Source organism: Astatotilapia calliptera, chromosome 19, assembly GCF_900246225.1.
Source record: "Astatotilapia calliptera chromosome 19, fAstCal1.2, whole genome shotgun sequence".
NCBI lineage: Eukaryota > Metazoa > Chordata > Actinopteri > Cichliformes > Cichlidae > Astatotilapia > Astatotilapia calliptera.
The window spans coordinates 1,222,660-1,246,188 of NC_039320.1; the positions used below are offsets into that span (position 1 = coordinate 1,222,660).

Below are 23,529 nucleotides of genomic sequence, written 5' to 3' on the forward strand. Positions count from 1 at the left end.
ATGACATATAACAGTTTCCTTTCTGCGAACACTTTAACATACATGTGGCTTACTTAGTACACCAAAAACACAATCATTAAAAGGATAGAGATTGAGTCCCATTGTCGCATATCAAAGCAGCCTCTTTACATGAATCCCTCAGTAATTCTAAAGATGACAAAAAAGATTTTAATTCAATTTTCAATACAGTTAGGGAAGGTCTTTTACTTTGCCATTTGCATTTGTGTATGTGGTATTTGCCCATAATTATCACCACCTTGTGTAGCTTAGATGGATCACCATTATTATATAAAACTTGTGTTAGAGTCAGTGGGGTCATCCCATCTATTCTTATACTCAACCAGTCTACTAGATCTTGCCAAAAGTCAGTTGTTACTGAGCAGGATAAAAACAAATGATCAATACTTTCCGCATTTTGTGAACAAAATCCACATGGCTCTACCTCAAACCCAAACCTTTTTTTAAGCATTTCAGCTGCTGGGTAATATCCATTAATTATTTTAAATTGCATTTCTTTGACTTTGGGGGGGATAGGCCATTTTAAAAAGTGCGTATATTTGTTCGTTATTTTAACATTACTCCCTTTTAGTTTTGTGTTACTGTTAAAGTCGTGAAATAATTTGTTTTTAAATATCTTGTTCATGGTTTTATTATTACAGTTTTTATCCGTCAAAAGAATCTGGTTTAGATGTAAAGAAGGTAGACTAATTTGTGCCTTAGAGTAATACAAATAACCTTGAATCAAACTCAACAGAGGTAAGGGGATTGCCTTACAAACCTTGTCATATTCTCTAAGGGAACACTGAATGTTAAACTTAGCATTAAAAACACCCACTGAGAGAAACTGACCCCTTTCATCAAGTAAGTCTGTTATAAAGATTATGTTTTTTTCAAACCACTCTTTAATAAACAATGACTTCTTATTAATTGTAATTGTTCTGTTATTCCACAAGGTGGAGCAATGTGGTGAAAAGTTATGGGCAAACACCATCTTCCAATAAGACAAGACCTGCTTATGATATTCTGACAGTTTCACAGGCAACTTCAATATATCAAAATCACATTTCAGGAGAAAATCCAACCCTCCCACCTTTTTGAAAATATTTTTTGGGATATGGAACCATATGGAGTCAGGTTTCAAGAGGAAGGCTTTTATCCAGTTTATTTTAAATACTCCAACCATTGATTGAAAATCAATTGACTTTATACCACCTTTAGCGTAACCTTTGACAAGTTGTGATTTTTTAATGTAATGTGTTTTATTGCGCCAAATGAATTGATAGATTATAGAGTTAATCTTTTTAATGCTTTTCGGGGTAATGTATAGTGAGTATGCTGGATAAACCATCTTTGAGACGCCCTCTGATTTGGATAATAGATTGCGTCCAAAAATTGTAATATCTCTCGTCAACCAATGATTTAGTGTTTTGGACATGCCATCAATTTTGTCTTTTAGGTTTTTTGATTCTCTAGTGTTGATGTCTTTGTCTAAATAGATGCCTAGATACTTAACTTCATTTTTCACTGGAATCGTCCTCATGCTATTTTCCAAACAATCATAAAGTGGCAAAAGTTCACACTTCTTTAGGTTCAGACACAAGCCTGAAGCTTTAGAAAAAATTGAAATGACATTCAATGCTTTCTCGAGTATTGATTTATCCTTTAAAAATATTACTGTGTCATCTGCAAACTGACTTATTTTCAGTTCAATATCAAAAATGTTTATTCCTTCGATGTCTGAATGGTTCACAATGAGGTAAGCCATTAATTGAGTGCAAAGAATAAATAATTTTGGAGAAATTGGGCAACCCTGTCGAATTCCACAGAATATGTCTATCCTAGATGTTATGCCTGGATTGAGCGAAACATAACTATAAATTTGCTTGTAGAACAGTTTGATCATTTTGCAAAATTTGTTTCCAAATCCAAAAAGTTCTAAAGATCTAAATAAAAAAATTATGGTCTATTGAATCAAATGCTTTAAAAAAGTCAATAAATAGTATTAAACTTTCTGAATTAATAAAGGATCGATAGTCAATCATATCTAATATTAATCTTATGTTATTATGAATCTGCCTTCCTTTAATAAACGCTGATTGGCACTCATCAATCAATTTGGTTAAGACGCTTTTAAGCCTATTTGCATATACTAAGGCTAATAATTTGTAGTCGTTACATAAAAGTGTTATGGGTCTCCAATTGTCTAGCATTTGTAAATCTTTGTTTGGTTTGGGTAATAAGGTTATTAATCCTGTTTTCATTGTTGGGGATAGTTCTTCATTTTTTAAACAATCCAAAAAGCCATTAAATAACAAATCTTTAATGTCTTGCCAAAAGGTTTTATAAAATTCAATCGTTAAACCATCAATTCCAGGCGATTTTCCATTTTTCATTTGTTTTAGAGCTGTATCTAATTCGGATATTTTCAAATCTTCTTCTAACCATGTTTTATCATCCTCTTCCAATTTTTTAACCTGATCTTTAATCATACCAAAAAAGATATCTGCATTTTCTTTTTCAGTTCTTGATTTATACAGATTACTATAGAACATGTTAATTTCCTCACTTATTTTGTTTGGTTTCTCAATTATAGTACCATCCTTACTCAATTTAGTTATTTTTTTCTTTGTTTGTCTACGCTTCTCTAGACTATAGAAATAAGATGAATTTTTTTCTCCATGTTCAATCCACTTGGCTCTAGACCTTACATATGCTCCTTTAGCTTTAATCAAGTACACCTCATCTAGCTTATTTTGTAAAGATTGTAAGCGTTCTGACTCTTCCGCAGTCATACAGGGTTTACCACATAATAAATGAATTTGTTCAATTAGATTTTTCTGTTCACATACGCGTAGGGCAGACACTTTCTTTCCCGTTTCTATAGCTAATTGTTTCACATTATATTTAAACCATTCCCATTTACTGACATTAGTCATGCTCATATTGTTAATTTCTGATTTAAGTTCTTTAACTTGTTTACAGAAGTCTTCGTTTTGTAATAAACTATTGTTAAATTTCCATATGTTGTCAGATCTTTGTTGTTTACGTAGAGATAATAAGAGACTTATCAGACAATGATCAGTAAGTGGGGTTGACTGGGTCTCACATTTCGTAACATATGATGATACTGTTTGGGAGACAAGCCAATAATCTAATCTTGAACATACGTTTTTATTTGATGGACTAAACCAAGTATATTTCTTCGTATTTGGGTTTGTCATCCTCCAATAATCGATCATATTGGTTGTCGTACAAAAGTCACAAGTAATGCTATCGTGTTCTGGTTGATTTCCTCTTTGTGGTTGTCTGTCAAGCCATGAGTTAGGAGCCAGGTTAAAATCGCCTCCAGTTATCACCTGGGTAGAACCATATGTAGTACTCCACTTTGCAATTAATTTACTTAAGTTAGACATCATATTTCTATTTAGCGACCTGTTATTGTATCCATACACGTTAATAAGAATAATTTTCTGTTCACAGACTTCTACCAACACCATGATCCAATGCCCCATTCCGTCGCTTTTATGATCAATAACTCTCCCTGCAAATTTGTTGAATAAGATCATAACTCCTGCTGAGTGAGTAGTACCATGTGAATAAAGAATACTATCTCCCCATTGATGTTTCCAAAATGTTTCCTCTTCCTTACCAGAATGTGTTTCTTGTAAAAACAAAATGTTTGCCTTAATTTCCTTGCAGAATAAGAACATGGCCTTACGTTTGACATTGTTTTTTAAGCCTCGAACATTTAAGGAACTTAATAGAACAGCCATCTATAAGATAAAGAAAAAACAAAAACAAAAAACGCAGGAACAAAATACAAAACAAGAACAGTAACGGCTTCCTTGGCACTTACTAGAAGAAAAAAAAGTGCTTGAAGCAGGAATAAGCCTAGTGTCCTACCTATGTAATCATAACAGTACTCCGACCCTATCACAGTACTACCCCTTTATATATGCGGCAATTTTAGCTCTGTATAGCTCACATTTAACTACGACTTTGCTTTTTGACCCTCTCCTATTTTTTATTTGTGTATTTTTAACAGATATGTATATATAAACATATATATACACACATACATACCCACATTTTATGGTTAACTTGTAGTGACTTCTTCAAGTGCATCTCACAGATCGATCCTTTTACCGTCTATTATTGCATAACCCTCCTTTAGGAATGCTCTTTTGCCGTTGTTTCGAGCTTCCTGCACCTTGGGCCACAGCTTGATCCGAGCTTCACGGTCTTCTTTGGAGAAGTCTTCTTTAAATTTTATGTTCAGTTCTTTGCAGACCCTGGCCTCTTTGGATTTCCTCCATACTTCATCCCTTGCCGTCCTCATGCTGAACTGTATGATGATTGGTCTTGGCACCTTGTTGCTCACTGCATTGTCTTTCTTCCCCAGTCGGTGTACTGTATCAACCATGAGCTGCAGTTTTTCCACTGATACAGGAACCACTCTTGTTAGAATGCCGATCACTGTTTCACGTGTATTCTCGTTGTCCTTCTCTGTCAGACCCAAAATTCTGAGGTCCCATCTTCTGCGGTAACGTGCACTCTCCCGACAGCTCTCCTTTAATTCTTTGTTTTCCTTCATCAGCGACTCCACCTTCGTCGTCAGCTTGTCAATTTCCTCTCTGTTTTTTTGGGTCGCCTGTGTATTTACTTCAATGCGTTGTTCGAAGGCTTCCAACTTCTTTTCAAGCGAATCAAACCTTTCCTCGCATCTCTTTGTGAAGCCAAGTAAAACTTCATATACATTCTCGATGCTCACCTGCTTCTCAGTTATTTTGCTTTTCATTTTTTTGGGATTGGGACTTGGTAACGGAGTGTGGTCACCTATGGGTCTTCCGATCTCTTTCTGAAGTTCCATCTCTTCTATATCTTCATCCTCACATGCTTCCCGCATAGCAGCAAGGTTGTAATCATGGTCGGAGAGGCTACCTGTTAGCTTGGGGTTAGCCATTTTTATCGCTCTAAGTTTATCTTTGTGTCTGCCTGAAGGTCTGTCAAAGTAACTTCCAGGGGGTTTCGCTTGCGTTCTACTTCCTTTGGAGTAACAGTTTGTCAGTAAAGTATTTTACAGGACATCAAAATCACGTTTCTTAATCAGACCCGCAGATTGTACAACCGCTTATTCCGCCATCTTTCTCTCCCCCGGGCGCTAACCGTATCATTCAAATATATTGAATGTCGCAATGTTGGCAAAGAGAGGAAGTAACGTAAGATTTGCGCATGCGGGGTACCGATCGGGTTTCCGGTACGGATCCGTACCGGAAACCTGAGTTTCAAGTGCTATAGTCTTGCTAAAAAAAAAAAGACTTCTATAAATTATTATTATCATTTCGTTTCAACAGGTATACTGGAAACTGATCTGCAAGCAGAGCTTTAGTCCTCATAATGTTGTATTTGTATGTTGAATGTTGTATTTAGGGGGAAAAAAATCTTTATTTTATGGAAACAGGCCCAAAAAAATGAATGTGGTCGGAAATTCAATAACCGAATTAAAGTCGCTCAACATCACAATCTGGAAAGTTTTTATCAAGGAATTTCATTTATGATGTCTATGTAGTCCTTTATTTTTTGTCCAATGTCTGATATGTCCTTTGAAATTGTTATGCCGTATATATAGTTATATGGCGTTTGTTTTAGTTTTTTTTGTTTGTTTGCTTTTGTATCAACAGCTATATTCACCTTGGGGAAAAACGCGTGAGGCCAAGCAGCCAGACCCAGCTAGGTCTGGATTCTTGGATCCAGAAGTTTCTTCCCTTTCATGGATTATTCATTATAATATTTAGAATTTATTCAGTGTATTATGAGAACTACAAAGATGAGATAATGCTGCAGGTTTCCATTCAGGTTCAGTTGTGCTGCATTGTAGTCACCTGCAGGAAACCAGAGCAAAACAGAAAGAGGCATTATCACCAGTATTTTCATCAGCTGCCTTAATGTTTGACAGATTAGTACTTGTTGTTAAGCTGTATAGAGTAGTGCACATGTAGGCTAGATTTGTGAACAATACATCATTAAGAATCATTCAGACTGATTTGAAACCTGAACATTTGAAATAAACTCAGTAAAAAAACCAAACAAAAAAACCCACTGGAACAGCTGGCTTACAGTTTGTGAGTGTCAGCCGAGAATACTGTGAGAATATTTACAGTCCTCTCAGTAATTTATCTTTTTTAAAATTCTGTGTTAATGCAGGCGTTAATACAGGATTGTCGAAGTGTATGCTTCTATTTATTTTAGTGTTGCTCTCCTTAAAAGTGTGGAGAGAGGCAGAAACATGTTGCTGTTTGCAGATCTTTAATAGTGCAATCTGCACAGAATCTGAAGAAGAGAGAGAGATGAGAGATAGCCTTTATTTGTCAGTTGCAGGTCTTTTGCCCACAACCGAGATGACAGACCTTGCCGACCGTACATACAATACAAACATCACATTGGGGAGACAGGTCAGGCCAGGTAGCGAGGAAAAAAAACATTGAAATGTGGAACACAAAAGGATAATACAGGAATGCACAGGTATCAACACACCATAACACAATAAACACAGACAAGCAACATGGGAAAGAGTTCCAGTGTGTACATCTGATCTGGGACCGCTGCAATCTTTCGACTGCGCCTCCAGCTGACCCGATGTCTACATCATGGGGGAGGTAAGCATTGGAGGTGGCGTTGGATAGGGAGGGTGATGCGTCGGTGAGTGCTTATCAGTATATGTATGTGTGTGCGTGTCCATAGTTCAGCTGAGACAGTGTCCTTCGCCCTGCCAGGCTAAGTAAACAGTCTTCCAGCCAACCCAGGTGGCCTTGTAGGGAATGGGAAGGAACAGACTCAACACAGTCGTTATCAGGGAGTTGTTGTTCGGCTCCAGCCTTGAGCTCCGGCCTTGAGCCCACAGCTGGCGCCGAAGGGGTAGCCGCATTATGATGGTAATTTTTCTTTTGCAAACAACTCATGAGAATTTCAAGCTGTTTTTAACACTCCGAGTCCAGCATAATGCATAATATTCACAATAAGTGCAGTAACAGTTATTAGTTAGTGACCTGGGAGGCCTGATGACTCTCTATTTGTAAACAATTATTAGAAGCGAACATGCTTCAGGTCAGTACAGTCAATGAAGTACAGCTAATGTTTGAACTTCAAACAGACTTCCAACTTTGTCTGACATCATAAAATTCAGTCTCTGGTGGGACACTCCCATAGGGCTTAAAATCTCCACCAGTTGCTCTTAGAACTGAAGAAGCTTCTCAGATGAGAGGTGAAATGTCTTGAAGGAAGCTTAAAGATGTCCAGACGCTTTTCTTTGAAAGCTCCTTAGACTACAATGACTGATAGCCTTCTTGACAATTTAGTGTAAAAGTATGTCCTTCGAGCCGGATTTGAACCAGCGACCTAAGGATTTCAGCTACTGCCTCTACAGTCCTCCGCTCTACCAACTGAGCTATCGAAGGCACGTTGATGTTTAGCCTCACGCAGGACAGGCTGATGGGTTCAGTCAGGGTGAAGTTATCCATGCGTGTGGTTTGGCTAATGAACGCCGGCCTTCACCTGACTGCTCGTCTTTAGCTAATGATGTTTCCTTTTTCCTCCAGCACGTTTGAGGTTTGTGGTGATGACCACGTGACTGATTCAGGAAGTGGTTCACAGGCTTCTCTTTTCTTGGCAAATCTTTTGTGTGATGAAACCAGCAAGAAAGCGGAGATTTCCCCCTCTCTGGGGAGATTTTGAACTGATCTCGCCTGATAAGGTATTGTGTAATAAGGTCATTTATTAGTAATTAAACTAAGTAATAAAGTATAAAGTACACAGCGGATCCCGTGTTGTTATTTATTTCTTCCAATTTCTGGTATATTAAAAGGCGAAGTGTCTGTTGTGTTCAAAAGAACTTGGATTCAAAAATCCAGGTAAGCCGTTTAGGACGCAGTGATAAGACTGTATACAAACTAGAGATGGACCGATCCGATATTACGTATCGGTATCGGTCCGATACTGACCTAAATTACTGGATCGGATATCGGAGAAAAATAAAAAATGTAATCCGATCCATTAAATATCACGAAAGCACCTCACAAAACTTGCAACACACCGTAACTCACCTCAGAACGTTAGCAGTCGGAGCAGTATGCGTCACGTGATAGAGCGGCTGTGGCATGCAGGACCTGTCGGTGGTCTGGATAGCATTTGGAGCTTCGCTAGCAACCTGGCATTTCATCTCCGACAAAGTTATCCGGAGAGAAGTAAAGCACGTGTGTAAGTCCATCTCTGAATGTTTGTAAAGCATTCCCACGTTAAGCTTAACGAGCGACTGCCTCTCGCTCTCCGGCTGCTACTTCAATCGTGAAACTGCTTAAATGATCAGCTGATCGGCTTTTCTGTCGTGAGTCCGTCTCTCTTGTTTGTTTTTGGTCCACTTTGCACCAGACAGAGGAAACCAGCGGCTGAACAACAGCAGCACGTTTAAGCTTGATCAGCTGTTGTTACAATTTATTTAATATTACTTTCTACTCCAGGATCTTTTTCTACGTAGCTGACGCTGGTAACTGTGCAGGGGCGGATCTAGCAAAGTTTAGCCAGGGGGGCCGATAGGGCATTAACTGGGAAAAGGGGGCACAAAGACATACTTTTCTTTCTTATTCTCATTTAAAATGTCGAGCTTTTAATAAATAATTATCTGACACCCAAAGTTTTAATTTGATGTAAAATGAATAGAAGTCAATTACTGTATATAGTGACTATTAAGTCTAATATATATACCCTAGTAAGCTATAGTACTTTTTACTTTGGGAAGGTACCATCTGTGCAGTCTGCAATTTTGTTGAAGAAAGATGTTGAATCTATTTAATATTTCTTGAAAAATAATTGATTTCTGTGCATTTTTTTTCACACTGCATCAAATTAAGGTTGATTACGTCGATTAAGCATCATGAGGTGGAGCGTGAGGGGTGGTTCCCTATTTTTTATTTATTTATTTTTGTTGTTGCTGGGAGTTGGAACCCTATTAGTTAGGTTGCTTAATATTTACGCTAAGTACTCTTTAAAATACCAGAATAGGGAGGATGGTGTAGGTCTAAGTTTATTAGATTGATCAGTATTGCTGAACTATGAAATATTTTTTTTGTATACAGGTATAACAGAATAGCTTTAGTGTAGTTGTTGTTTTAAACTTGAGTATGAACTTGCAGACTTGCAAAATGCAGCAAGATATTTTAAAAAACAGTTTTGTTGATTAAAAAACACTATATCGGATTCATATCGGTATCGGCAGATATCCAAATTTATGATATCGGTATCGGTATCGGACATAAAAAAGTGGTATCGTGCCATCTCTAATACAAACATAAAATTGCACAGTTCGTTTGTATTAGACACCATTAATTTATGTTTAAAATGTGACTTAATTAGGGACATCTGTAACTGAATATTGCCTTTTTCTTTCCTCATCAGGGGAGAAGAATGACGTGGATTTTCCCCATTTTCTCTGAAAACTATGGTTTTCAGGACACACATCCAAAGAGAAAGCCATGGTCATTGTGTCCAAGGCATCTGCAGTTAGTTCATCAGATATGTGGACCCCTATCAACACTGATACGTATCTAGCTGTGACGTGCCATTTTATACACGCAAGCAGCTCTTTGCATTCTGTTTTCCCTGCAGCAAATGCTGCTGAAAATTTAGCAAAAGTAGAAGCAGCACTTGTGTCAGAATGGGGTATTACACACACTTTTAATGCCTTGTGACTGATGTGCGTGGCACAAATTGTGTGGCGCAAAGTTTAAATTGACACATTAAAAAGGGCTCCTGACTATATAACTCTGTTGCCTGACATCTGGGCAAACTGTAGGAAGACAGTGGGTTATTTCAAGAGCACTTTCCACTGGAAACATCACTTTACTTTTTTATTATAATATTCTACACAACACCATGTTGTTTAGGTTGCTGCTGCAATGATACTGGAAATAATCATTTTTTGTTGGCTACTTTTATAGAGGAGGCTGACACAAGTGCTGGAGCAAATGGGCCAGCTAGCATTGAAGCTAATTCAAGAGGTGGATACATGCTAGAACAGCACATAGCATAATGCGCCGACGTGTTCATGACCTCAGGGAATGCGTAAAAGTAGCTTTGGCAGACTTACACACTGACATTGCCCCACTCTCATCAGAACACTATGAAATTATTGCAGGATGTCTAAGAGTGCCGTCCATATTTAATGAGACCACAGGTAAGCTGTTAGAGGAGAAGAGAGGGTCATCATCAAATTTCAGTCATTCAGAGGTTTTACAAGGTAAAGCAGGAGATGCAGGGAAGAGGCAAAATTCTGAATATACTGCTGTTATAAGAAACAGCGTCCTTCCTCCTCCTCCTCATCATTACAACCCCATATATCAGAAGCATTTCAGCCTGTGAATGAATGTATATGGATACATTCTAATTATTTTGTTGTATTTAGTCACTTGGAGCCTGTTTGCTTTGGTAGCAAACGTCATTTGGACCCCACAGTACTGCAGATGAGGAACAGTACTGTGGAAAAGATGTTATTTTTGTTTACAAATTAATAAATGTTGTCCCTATTTTACATGTAACATGTCCTTAATAATTAAAGCACATTCACATCACAACTTTCTCCCTAGTTTGTTTCCACCATATTCATAAGTTCAGAATTCATGTATTGGCGTCACAAACATTCATTTCATCAATTCAAAGCTCCCTCCTGGACTCCCACTCTCTGTTGGGCTCACTTTTTTTTCTTTGCAAGCAACATTCGTCCCTCAAATTTTTACAGGTGCACTTTCTCTCAGGTCAGTAGTGATGGTTTCATTAAACTCCCTCTACTTTCTGATTACTAGTCCTTATATTAAGGCTATGAGTATTATTATACTGAGGTGATGATTGTTATTTGCTCACTGATAAATTAAAAAACTGGTGAAAAAGTATCTTGAAATGCACAGAAGAAATCAACAGCAGGGTGGTTACAGTGTATCTACCTGCTTCATTTAACAAAGAATCATAAGTCCCCCATCTGTTTGCCTGGTAACCAAATACCGGTCGATCCAGGTCGTGTCCTGTGATGCTCCTCAGATGGATCAGCGCCAGATGTTCATACGCCTGCATGACTACAAATGTCAGTGATACAAGCCTGTAGTTATTTAATGCTATGATGGATGTGTTTTTTGGGGATTGGAATTTAGGTGGACCTTTGAAGGCATGATGGCGTTTGACAGGGTTGAAAAGTCTAGATAGAAGCCAGCGGGTCAACACAGATGTGGAGGGGTGAGGTTTGTGGCTCCGCTGCAGAGGGGGGGGGGGGGGGGGGGGGGGGAGTGACAGGGAGGCTGGTAGGGCATCTGGGAGCTATTTGCTAATCATGCTCTCCCTATTTCAGTGGGGACGCGACAGCTGGAACGTTGTCATGAGCAAGAGTAGGAGTTTTTGTGGTGTAATCACACTGAAAAATAAACCATCACTTCCCTGCAAACACAGGCTGTGTGTGTGTGTGTGTGTGTGTGTGTGTGTGTGTGTGTGTGTGTGTGTGTGTGTGTGTGTGTGTGTGTGTTGTACTGGGTCTGTAACACCTTTTGTTACAACAGACTTTAAAATGAAATGGCAAAACTCTCTCTGGGCATGATGCTTTCCTGATTTTGTGTCACTTCACTACTACTTCACTTGTTACGTATGCAGGCTGAGTTTCAGGAGGAAGGGTAATGCTTGGTCTATGCTTCAGTGGGAAATCTACGCCATACCTTGCACCATAACCAGAAACTTCTTTTAAACCTATGATGTAACCTTCCACGTAGCCTGAAGTGCACCTCCACAGAAATGTAGCTACATGTCGGGTCAATGCAGCCTGAAATGATCCAAATGGTTGCGGTGTAGGGTTAGAGGAGTTTTTGGTTATGTCGTAAGTGAGGACATACGTTTCCTGTAGAAGTCTAAATCAAGTTTAACAGAGGCGTATTCTTACCTGAGGTGGGGTAGTGTGTGGACAAGGGCAGGAATGTGTCCCTTTTAAAAGTGCATTAGAACAAGTTCTTGGCTGGAGGGGGATGGTTTCCTGTAGTCCTGTAGGCTTTTCCACACTGATGCAGGGTCATTACTCAAGAAACCTGCTGTCAGCTTTTCAACACAGCGTCTTTCGGCAACTTAAATCTCCTTTCAATTCCCCAGTTTGTTGTCGTCTTGGTGCTTATTTTATCGAAATGAAATTATCATGTCTTTTTTTTCTTTCTCTGAGAATTTGGGGGAATGGAGATGAGGAGTGGTCAGTGCAGAGCAGCCTTGAAATAGTTTTCTTACCAGTGTTTCATATCTTTATGCAGCTAGATGGAAATAAAACGATCACGGAGAGATGCAAAATGTGTTGGGGTTTTTTAATTTTGTGTCTCTTTTAATCAGTCTATGTCACTAATACCAAAATAGACCAACATATGCAGTGTGTGTGCTCTCTTACTGTCATAAGTTGCCTGCATGTTTGTAAAACCAGTTATTTTTCCTTTCGTTGTGATGGAAAATGTGTGTAGACACCTGACGTAGGAAGTCTTTTTTTGTCCGCGAGTAAAACACATGGAAGCATAAGGTAATGGTACTTTTCAAAAAATGTTCATTGTGAAACATTAACTGACATCAGGTCAGTTAAACAGTTGTTTTTTATATTTATTTTATTGATTAAAACTTAAACATAATTAACGAGGAAAAAATGAACCCACATTCCTAAAGGACAGTCCTTCGTCTACTGACTGGTCACATAAATGAAAAGGGTGAGATTGTGTTTATATAAATTTAAAGACACAATCATTGTTTTGTTTCTTATTAACTTAGTTTCAGTTACTAATTTCCTACCTTGCCCGTTCAACCCCCAAAAAATACAGCTGCAGTACATTGTGGTCTTACATTTTCCATCTATGACCCATCATCAATATGCTGCAACAAAACGCTTATGAATGAAGAAGCAGTTGGTCAGGTGTGTAAATCTAATACAATTCTCTCTTCTCTTTCACTGCTAGTTCTCCCACAGATGTGACTTACTTGATCCCAGCTGACCAAACCAACCCAAATACCAACTTTCTTATTGTTGCTATTAGCTCAACCTTTAAGTTAATTTCTTTACTCAAATTTTTTTTTTTACCTTTAAAAAAACAAAATCCAAATTCTAAGATCAAACAAAGTCCAACTGAAGAATTAAAAGTCAAATGGAAAAGTTAACTCCCTCCAAAATAACATAAATGTACAACTTTTCATCTAACTTTTTTACATTTGTCTCTTTATCACATCATTTAGATTAAAAATGTAACTTGGAAAATGTTTAGCCTATTATTCTTTTTTAACAGGTTATTTTTTTATTCTTCATCTCATTTCAAGGTTGGGTGAGTGAGGCCTGCGGTTCAGAGTAGAGCCACCGCTCCTCCACATCAAAATGAGCCACTTGAGGTCATTTATGGACCTGACTAGGTGAGCTGTTTATGGTACGTCCGACCAGGAGGATACCCCAGGACACACGACACGCTGAAGAGAGCAAATCTCTCAGCTAATTAGGGAGCGCCGAAGTATTCCATCGTAGGAGCTGGCAGATGGTTGGGAAGAAAGTGAGCTTGTCATCTCTCCTTAGACTTCTGCACCTGTGACCTGACCTAATCTCTATCTTAAATTTTAAATCCAGAGTACAAAATTAAAAAAACTAAATTATGATTTAAAAGTCTATTTCACATGTTGTATGAAATATCACACAGAAAATGTTAAAAATTCAGGGTTGTTGTTTCTTTTTAAGTTTGTTTGCCTGATGATTTTGAATTTGATATTTTTATTAAAGAGATAAAATCTGATTAAAAACATATTTTAAGAAAAAATTGATGAAATAATGATTCTCTACATTTCGAATGGTTATATTTTTCTCTTTTACAATTTCTTTAAATTTTTTACTTGAATTATTTGAGTCAAGTAAATTAATTATTTTATTATTTTACAACAACTTCTTTTCTATTGGCATACATGGTCTTCCACACTTATCATCATGCCTGTTTCACAGGAAATACCTGCTTACTACTAAAAAAAAATCTAAGAGGTGGGCAGAGATTCTATCATATAGTTTCTTTATTTATAGCTGATAAACCCCTGTCTGTCACTTTTACTCAACTGTATCCTTAACTCACTGTAACTGTCAGTAATAAAGCCGGATCTGGCATTTTTATGGTTTGCTTTGTACGGTTTCAAAGAGGAAACATTGATGGAAAAAACACACAAAAAGCTCAAACCAGTCTACCTATAATCCTCCATGTCAACTCTCCACTGTCCGCTGAGACAAAACCCAACAAAATACAAAAATAAAATAAAAGAAGAAATTAGTCAAGCTGCATAATCAGATCAGCTAAATGTTGTTAAAAATTAATTCAGTGTGAAAATGTGTGCTGTCCATGTTCTTAAGACAGGAGATTTCGATCACACCCAGAGAGATCAAGAGAGAAAGAAAAATAACCATTGTAGCCCTGGTAGTCCAAACATCCATGAAGTATTTCCACATACACGTTTTTTCTTTTTACACAACATAAACACATCAGCGAGACAAACTGGAAAAATAAGAACATATTCATCAGCTTTTCCACTCTGCAGCCCAACATTCCCCACTACTCCAGAAAGAGTCCTAAATTTGGTGTCCTTCATGTCTAAATGCGGTTTCAGAATTGCTCACAGTCAGTTCAGTAGTTATTCATCTTTGTTCAAAGGCAGATTCTGTATCTGTCTACGGTTGTGGACGTTCCAAGAAAACCTTCGCCTACTGTTGCGGCGAGTATGTCAAGATCATCCACGCAATCACAAAGTAGAAGAGGAACACCGGGTACACCACCAGTGCCTTGCGGTTGGGAGGCTGGCTGTCGGCGAGGAAGGCTGTGGACGCGAAAGTCGACCAGCCGAAGGACGCCGTGACCACCGCCAGCCGCACTGCGAATACGACCCTCCCGGAGCTGATGACCAGGACAATCCTACACACTACCATGGCCACTGTAAGAGGCATGATGCAATATCCCAACACGCACAGGCTCTGGAAGAAAGAGATGGTGCCACCCAGCAGCTTGGAGTTGAGGGTGATGATGATGGAGCCAAACCACACGATGACGAAGACCTGGGAAGAACAATATGTTTTTGTTAGCAGGGAGTCAGCAGAGGCATTTACTTAAAATACAGAAAAACTGCACATTTAATCCCTGAGGTATCTCAATATATTTGAGAAGTGCGTCTCAGCTGTTCTACATAGTAAAGAAATGGTGCTGTGGTAAATGAACGCAACAATTCTTTGGGCCTAAATTGTAAGAAATAAACGTTTAAAATTACAGAAATAAATCCTGGAGCTCAATGCCCAGACTTTCCTGTAATTATAAAGTAGAATTATTTTGCTAATTCAATTCACATTTTCCAAAGACGTCCAGTGGGCTGGACTGGAGTCTTTGCTGGGCCAATTTTGGACCCTGAGCCTTATGTTTGACTCCCCTGCTCTAAGCTATTGCACTTTTGGCACAATCTTACACATAATAGGAAAAACACCGCACTTTTCCCCTTTTATATGTGTTCTCCCTTCATTTTAGTCCCTGACACACGGACACTGTGATTCACCTCCTCTCAGAAGCTCTCGATCTGTAATCCTGTCATGAATAAGCTACGATTTACATTTAGCTAATAATACTTTTAAGAATTTTCATGCGACACAGTGTATGTTACTGTTCGATATTAGTAGTAATGAGCAGAACTCACTAATAACTTTATAAATGTGGTTGAAACGGCTCATTAATTCATGGAGGGATACGCAGTAAAGTTTGAACTGTTGGATCCAGAGATGATGAACCCTCTAACCTCAGCGAACTGCGGTCCTCCCTGGTCCTCGTGGTCGGCCGCACCGCCCTGCAGCAGCAGAGCCAGCGTGACGCAAAGCAGCAGCGGGCCCCACAGGTCCCAGTCCCGCAGCAGAGCCGAGCTCCGCTTCGGGTAGAGGACGTGGATGAACTTGTTCCCCACCGCCCGCAGGTCCCTCATGATGGTGTCCTTAACCGGTTCGTCCAGAGTGGAGAATTCATCATCTCTTCTAGACGGGCCGACGGGCACCGAGATGTCCCCTTCCACCGGGATGTCCTCCGCGATGGAAACGTCTGACAGCCCGGCGAACGGTCTGCTGGCCTCCTCCGATGCCGCCATCTTACCTCGCTGAGAAGCTTTGTGAAAACGTCGTCAGAGCTTCTGGGAGATTAGTCAGAAAACTTCATTTAACTTATTTAAAAGAAAAAAAAGCAGACAGAGCAGCAGTTACTGGTGAGTTTAAATCCTGTTCTGTGACTTGGACTGACGGCGTATGCTCCACGTCAGCTGAGGATTGTTTACTTCCGGCAGACGCTGGATATCCGTGTGGTACGTTCAGGTTCACCTGCGTCAGTTCCACCAGCTATCGTTAAACAAAACAGTGAGGAAATTAAATTTATACGAAGAATAGATATATTCACTTCCCATTCATCCTAAAGTAAAAGAAGTAAAGTCCAAAGTCATAAAGGAGATGTACCGAATAAATGAATTCCTAAAATGAAAATGTAATCTAGATGGGAACACGTGTATAATCTGTGAAAATGAGAAGTCTGGATCACTTGTTTTTCTATTGTGAGTCGGGGAAAGCTGGAATGACATGTGTAGCTGGCTACAGTCCAGAGGGATTCGGTTACCACATTTAGCAGTCACTCTAATTAAATTTATGGATATGTATTGCAAATCTAAATTTGGAGTCTGTTATCAGTACTGTGTTGTTATTAGGGAGATATTTTATTCATAAATGTGGATATTTTAAAGCTAAACCATGTAACAAATGACTGAACAAATAAAAACTCCCGATTAAGAGTCAAAAACTTGCAAATAACACGGTTTGCTCTATTCAGTAATAGTTTCTCTATTCAATAAATTAAATTAAATTTTAAGATGACCCCACCTTTTCCAGATACAGTGCAGGATTTGTCATTTCTTCACATTTTGTGTCTATTTTTCACGTTTCACTTTTTGTTATTCTTTTTTCTTTCCTTTTTAATGCTATACTTTGTGTATATTAGTTTCTTGAATAACCATTGTTGGTGCCTTTTTGTCTGTAGCGAGGTTCATAAATAAAGTTCTTAAAAACAAATGTGACCTCCATTTTTCAAGACGGTCAGTGAAGGTGTCGTCAGCCGTCGAGGACTGGTGACGTACTAAGTGCTCGACGGTTGTTTAATCTTGTGTTTAAATTTCGGTCTCGCTAACCAAGAGACATTTTCTCGCTGCAGAAGCTTGAAAATAAACGTAAATAAAAATAAAAGTTGATGATGTCCACGACGTAAGCTCTGTGACGTTGTGTTTTCACGTTGACTCGTGTGTAGAGGCATCAGGACGATGGATTTCTGCGGGAAACAGGTGAAAGCAGACTGCGAGCAGCTCCTGAAGCGCTTCCAGCGAACACAGTCCGTCCGCTTCGAGATTTTCGCCAGAATATGGAGAGAGATGAAGTTCTCACAGATTTTCTAGTAGGTTTTCTGCTCAAAACATCCCTTTGTTTTCCAATACAGGGTTTGAGTCTTACCCAAATTCTTTTGAGGTTTTTTGTGTGTCAGAATGAGAAATATTTTCTTTAAGTTCATGTCACCCTTATTATCTTTATTATTAAAAGGCAAACATTTCACACACAAGTGTCCAATTTATAGACACACTTAATTTCCAGGAAAGCAAAGTACAGAATAATTAAGGTGAAAGGGCCATGAACAAATAATCTCAATGGTGAAAACATGGATAAACACACAGGAAACAACCGAATAAATTACATTTAAAAAATTAAACTGGAGATCATGCATCACACCACCAGCAGCAGCAGCACCACTGAGCTCTTAGACCCCTTACTGGAGAAATCCTTTCTCAGTGTTGTATGTTTCTCTCGCTGCAGTGGCACTGTGAACCACGAGAAGCGAAAATTCAGTCGTCTGATACTGGACGTGGCCTCTGTCTTCTTCCTGCCACCCTTCAGCTTCCAGATCCGAGTAGGAGGACTTTACCTCCTGTACAGCTTGTATCAGTGCCAGAATGCGTCACCCTCTGAGCAGGTCAGGACCGACAGCACATGTACTTTCTCCTTAAAGTGATCAGCAAACTTGAAATAAAGCTCTTGCTGTGTCTCTGGCTGCAGATCCGTCTGGCACTGAAAGACTGGGCGGACGTGAAGACGTTTGAGAAAGACGCTACAGTTGCTCAGCACTTCGACGTGATCTACATCCTCCAGCAGCTCATGTTCTGTAAAGCGTTCCACTTCACCGCCACACCCTCTCTGGTTAGTTTCCTGTCTAAATATTTTAAATATATTTTAATGTGGATCTATTTTATTTTATTTTCAGCTTCCATGATATTGTGCCCACAGCAACCTCAGAATTCTGCTCTCAGCTGACAGGAATTGTGGTCCATCCAAGGCTAGAAACATTACATCACTAGTTAGAGTAGATATTTCTTCTTTCCTTCCCCCAGCTCACCTACAATAAGAAGAGGAAGGTGGAAAGGTCGCCAATGCATGAGGAGTTCATGGAGCGAGTGTCCCGTCCACAGGAGCTGGTTAACATCGAGCTGCTGGAAGTAAGTCGACCCTTCCTTCCCCCTACTACCCAAACCCCACCAAATGTAGTTACATAGCAGTCAAGCTGCATCACATTTCAGGCTGCATTTCTCTGCAGAAGCATCCTATTCTCTCTGTGACGTTAAAAATACTCAACACAAAGTGATTTTAGCTGCATAGGAGGGCAGGAAAGTGAACACAGGAATGACATGGAGCATCCTTTCAGATTTCAAAATAAAAATACTGCGGTTTGTGAAAAGCGGGGTGGACATCAACAACACAACATAGCAAACAGGTATCTTTGTTGTCTTGCAGGAAATGGACAACATTCACCAGCACTATGAGAATCTGAAGGCATCCACCCTCTCTCTGACATCAGCGCAGCAAGATCCGTCCGTCAGCCTGATCCGTAAAAACCTCGTCCCTCAGCTTCGCAGCGCTGTGGTCGACTTCTACAATTGGCAGAAAAGGAAGGTCTGAAAACAGAACATATCTCCTGTTGTTACAGTTTATTTTACCATGTTATAGCTTCACTTTTTGTGTGTTTTTTCCCACCTCTGATGTGACGCTGTGTCGTGTTTTGTCCTGACAGGACAGTGTGGACGAAGAAGAGGACAGCAGTGAGGGAACATCATCCCAGCAGGAGGTGAGATAGCCATTTCAGTGTCTTACATCATGTCTCTTGCAGGTTTAGGTGATGAATCACAGGAAGTCAGAAAGCTGTTGGAGTTTTCCAAAGATGCTGTAACTTTCTCCAGAGACGCCTCTGTTGACCCGCTGTCTTTGTGTGTGTCCTCAGTGCTCCAAAAGGGCAGGGCTCCTTGCTTCCATCAAATCGAAGGCGTACGGACAAGCAGCAGAGGTTTGTGTCAGTGGATACAGTCTTTACTGATTTTTATATTTATTGTGACAATTTATTATTTTATATATGTTTTTTTCCCCTCAGGCCTCCAAGTCAAGGCGTCACCGCCAGGTGGAAGTGGATTCCACCAATTACGAGGCCAGATCCGCCCCCACGTTAGGTCGCTCCAGAATAACCAAGCCGTCACTCAAAGCCAGAACCAGTGAAAATCTCCATATTTCAGGTAATCTTCCTGTAACCACTAAAGATAAACATTTCACACCTGTCCCTGCTTTATGTGCGATCCCAGGCCCTGACCTTGACATTGACAAACTGGTTTGCATTAGACTTACCTTCAGTAAGTTGTAGGAAATTATCAGCATGCTTTAAGATGCCATATTTTAATAAATAAATAAAAAACTATTATTGCTATCACCCTTCCGTTCTTTATTGCGGATACAAGTCCTCCGAGGCACCGGTAAAATTAAACAGTGACACTGAAGTGCTAAAAACACACAGAAACAGCCTGGATTTAATCTATAAATCACTGCACATGTACACTATGCTTTATATTTTCCATCTGCTGATTATTAAAATAGAATTAGAATAGAATTTTATTACATGGAAACTCTTTATGAATGAACCCTTTGTACTTCTCAGGTGACTTGTGGACGGAAGCAATGACGACCACTAAGATCAGTCGGCTTGCACAGCTCGAGTCTGCTGGTGATGGTAAGCGTGATCAGGCTCGTTTATATTTCGTGTGTTTGCTCACTGGCCTCTGCTGTGTTTTCATTGGCTGGCTTGTGCTCTTTATGTTCTTTTTCTTGAAGATAAACCGAAACAGTACAAAAAGTTCAAGTGGTCCTGAAGAAACTGCACAACACTGGAGCTGCTGTTCAGAGCATCCACTGAAGTCTGATATGTGCTTTGCTATTGTAATAAATCATGTTGACATCTTTACCTTTTTTTTTTTTATCATGCTTTTAAATTATTTTTTAATCAATTCATTGGTGGTTACATTACAGTTACAGTAAATTAATAGAAACATTGTTCATAGTAAAGCTTATCGCCATGTAGCTTTCTCTCTGAAGGAAACACCGTCTGCTGAAGCATTTTCATTCATGTGTTTATATATTTCAATATTTGATCAAATTTGATAGTTTACTATAAAAACTCATTGTTTTACAGTTGTCTGTCTCTTTCTTGTGTAACATTCCATGTGTTTGAAAATGTGGACATCTGGTTTTCAGTAGCCTGTCTTGCTATTTAGTATAACCTCAAATTTGTTTTTCATTATCTTCTTTTTGCTTGATTTGTTTTTTCCTCGCAGTGCTTATAATTTTCGGGCAAATGCCAAGATGTCAGCTGGAGGGAGGTTTGTAAATGCAATTTTAGCCTAAGCTATGTTTAGCAGCTTTAGAACTGTAAATTTACTATTTAGCACTTTGTTTTCATTTTTTTTGACATTTTTAGTGATTAATAAATTAAGTAATGGACTAATTTATAAATAATGTATGACAGATTTTTTTTAAATATGACTTTTATATGCTTGAACTATACATTTTGACAAAATGAGAGCCCAGACCTCAGCATTAGGCAGCAAACATCCAAGAAAGCTGTGGTGGAAAGTCTGCAACGAGGTCAGCTGTGGTCAAGCTTTTTAATTATTGCATGCAGGAGAGAAAAACAGACATCGACCATCACAGTTACACAGTCAGGAGAGCTCTGCCCTTGAGACGTCGCAGCTCCCTTTTCACACACAACTCTCTGTATCGTTTCAGTAACAATAGTTTCTTGTCCACCTGCGCTGTTGCTGGGCAGAGAGCTTCCACACTATGCTCCAGGAAGCACCCGGCACTTGCCTCCCTGGGAGTTTCATACAGTCAGCACAGCAGATAACATAGTTAAGCTAAGCAGGTCATATTGACACATGCATCCTTCACCTAAGAAATACAAGGCTATGCAAAGTTCTACAGTGAACTTGTAACCACTTAATCTAAATGTGAGAATAAACTAGAATTTTTCCTTCACGCGTTTTTAAAATGTCTCTGAAGAAGCCTGGAGAACTGTTCCTGAAGACTATTTAAGGAAATTCTAAGAAAGCTCGCCTAAGGAAGTTCAGGCTGTGTTGAAGATTAAAAATTGTAATATTAAATATTGACTTTCAACCTTATTAGAACTGTACAAACTCTGCATTTTGGTGTGTTTGCACAAGAGTTTTACATAGTACTGACTGTATATGTGAAAAAATTTTGTTAACTCATAACTTACACCTATTTGGCCAATAAATGAAATAAAATAAAATAACAAGATCACAAAATATTGAGTTGTAAAACAAATAACCGATTGACAATTTAAATTATTCAAATGTCCCACAGTCAGTGAACGCCTCACCGCTCACCGCTGTGTGACTGCAGATCTGCGGGTCTGGAGGATGAGGAGCGGCGGGGATGCTTGCTGCCCCCTCTCCTCCGATGATACATCCGATTCTGCTCGTAGTCTGAAGGGAAACAGCCACAGCCATGGCCTCTGACAGTAAGTATACCCACCTCCTCACCGTGTGACTGCATCTAATGTTTTTAGTTTGCTTTTTTTTCTCCCTGTCTGCTGTTTTCAGGCTCCCCTCCTGGTTTATTTTGACTGACTGGGAGCGCCAGTACATGAAGGCCAATTTATCAATTCCTTTGATTTGCTACAGATATTTTTCATATGGAGCGAGACTGTTGCTCTTAAAGAACCTTTTCCAGTCATCGTTTAAGCGAATTTAATTAATAATGTCAATCGTTCTGCTGGGGCTTACAGCAAATTTGTGATACTCCGGAGAGTTAATAGTTGCCTCATCATGGCCACTTCAAGGACGCCTATTTTGCTCGCACAGTTGGGAATAATAGCTAATTGCACATGAAGAGCATATAATATGAGAGACATTGCAATATATATCGGTAAGGACGTTGATAGAATGTAGCGGGATGTGCTGGATGTTACACGGGGTTTCCCTTTCTTCTGCCAGTGGGTTTCCCAAAAGCAGAGCCTCCCTTTAGGCTGCTCTGTCAGTCAGGCGGCGCAGGTGGTGGGGACAATGATGGTTTGTCAGGTAGAAGTGGTTCAGAAACAGACACGGAGACGTCGTTTTGTTTCATAAATTAAAGCCAGAAACACGTGTCATATTTTACTATATTTCATTTTAATGTAAACTGTTGCATAAAAATAGTTTGCAAGTTCAAGTTGAACTGTCGAGTTACCCTGTGTCTTTCAAGCAGAGTATTAGAACTACAGAACTCCAACATGGCATATTCATTCATTCATTCAAATAGAGAGTAACTCAACAGCTGTACATATGATATCTATGCGAGGCTTGCTCTTCAACGACTTTAAAACTGTAGCCCTTTGTATGTAGAAATATTTTGCTGTCACTATTGTTAATAATAAAAATTGATTTTGAGGAAATAGATGTTGGTGAAATGCAACAAAATGCAAAAAAAGGCTTATGTGCAGGTCAGTTAAGTCTGTATCATGAGACTTCAGATGCAGCTCCAAAAAGCTGATTCTGTTCGTTTGGGTATAACGTGAATATCCTGCAGCAGTAACGCCAAATGGCCATGTTAGGTGACAGGCAAAGTGTTGTTATTTTTGTTGTAGAATTTAGTTTACTGATAACATTTTATTTAATATATTTTAGTGTGCAGTCGATTTACTTAGACAAAACAATAAAATCATGGGCACTGATGCATGCAGGAGGACATTGCAAAGCATAAGTGTGCTTCCTCATGCTCAGGCCACATTTGCAATAGGTATTGTTAGCTCTGGTATATTTCATATTTGTCAGGAGGCTTGACTACTAAAAAGATCCTTCTGTCACGATTTAGAGGACACTTACTTTGACAGAAGGAGACCAGATAGTTGCTTAAATACATGCAAGTGGAGGCTGTGTGAAAGACCACAGGCAGGTTGTCATGTTAAGATTTAGTGTCTTTTTTTTTTTTAGCCTGGTGATGCTGGTGAGTAGCCGTTGTCTTAAAACCCACCCCAGGTGAGACACCGACCAAGGAATAGGCTTATTTCTGCTTAAATTGGAAGTTGTCCTACATGAACTGCC

At 39.2% G+C, this 23,529-nt stretch overlaps 3 protein-coding genes and 1 non-coding gene across 5 annotated transcripts in view; 2 read left to right on the forward strand and 2 right to left on the reverse strand.

Moving 5' to 3' along the window:
- Window positions 1-7,367: 7,367 nt before the first annotated feature.
- trnay-gua (transfer RNA tyrosine (anticodon GUA)) lies at window positions 7,368-7,454 on the reverse strand. The gene is given in 2 exon segments: window positions 7,368-7,403; window positions 7,418-7,454. It is a non-coding gene; the product is annotated as a tRNA-Tyr (tRNA).
- Window positions 7,455-13,931: 6,477 nt separating this feature from the next.
- On the reverse strand, window positions 13,932-16,949 carry yipf6 (Yip1 domain family, member 6). Its single transcript, XM_026152830.1, has 2 exons — window positions 15,841-16,949; window positions 13,932-15,115 (listed from the first exon to the last, which is right to left on the reverse strand). Exons 1-2 carry the CDS (start codon window positions 16,177-16,179, stop codon window positions 14,768-14,770), a joined length of 687 nt encoding a protein of 228 aa, XP_026008615.1. The 5' UTR covers window positions 16,180-16,949; the 3' UTR covers window positions 13,932-14,767.
- Window positions 16,950-17,170: 221 nt separating this feature from the next.
- On the forward strand, window positions 17,171-20,620 carry snapc1b (small nuclear RNA activating complex, polypeptide 1b). Its single transcript, XM_026151755.1, has 10 exons — window positions 17,171-17,519; window positions 17,933-18,089; window positions 18,173-18,313; window positions 18,505-18,609; window positions 18,905-19,063; window positions 19,182-19,235; window positions 19,389-19,451; window positions 19,536-19,674; window positions 20,091-20,162; window positions 20,264-20,620. The coding sequence occupies exons 1-10, from the start codon at window positions 17,389-17,391 to the stop codon at window positions 20,299-20,301; spliced, it is 1,059 nt and encodes a 352-aa protein (XP_026007540.1). The 5' UTR covers window positions 17,171-17,388; the 3' UTR covers window positions 20,302-20,620.
- A 980-nt stretch (window positions 20,621-21,600) lies between these two features.
- The window catches only part of syt16 (synaptotagmin XVI), a 30,846-nt gene continuing 28,917 nt past the window's right edge, over window positions 21,601-23,529 (forward strand). For both annotated transcript variants that reach the window (XM_026151751.1, XM_026151752.1), the window contains exon 1: window positions 21,601-21,968. In XM_026151751.1, coding sequence (XP_026007536.1) covers window positions 21,956-21,968 — 13 coding nt within the window. In that variant the 5' untranslated portion in view covers window positions 21,601-21,955. The remainder of the gene's footprint in view (window positions 21,969-23,529) is intronic.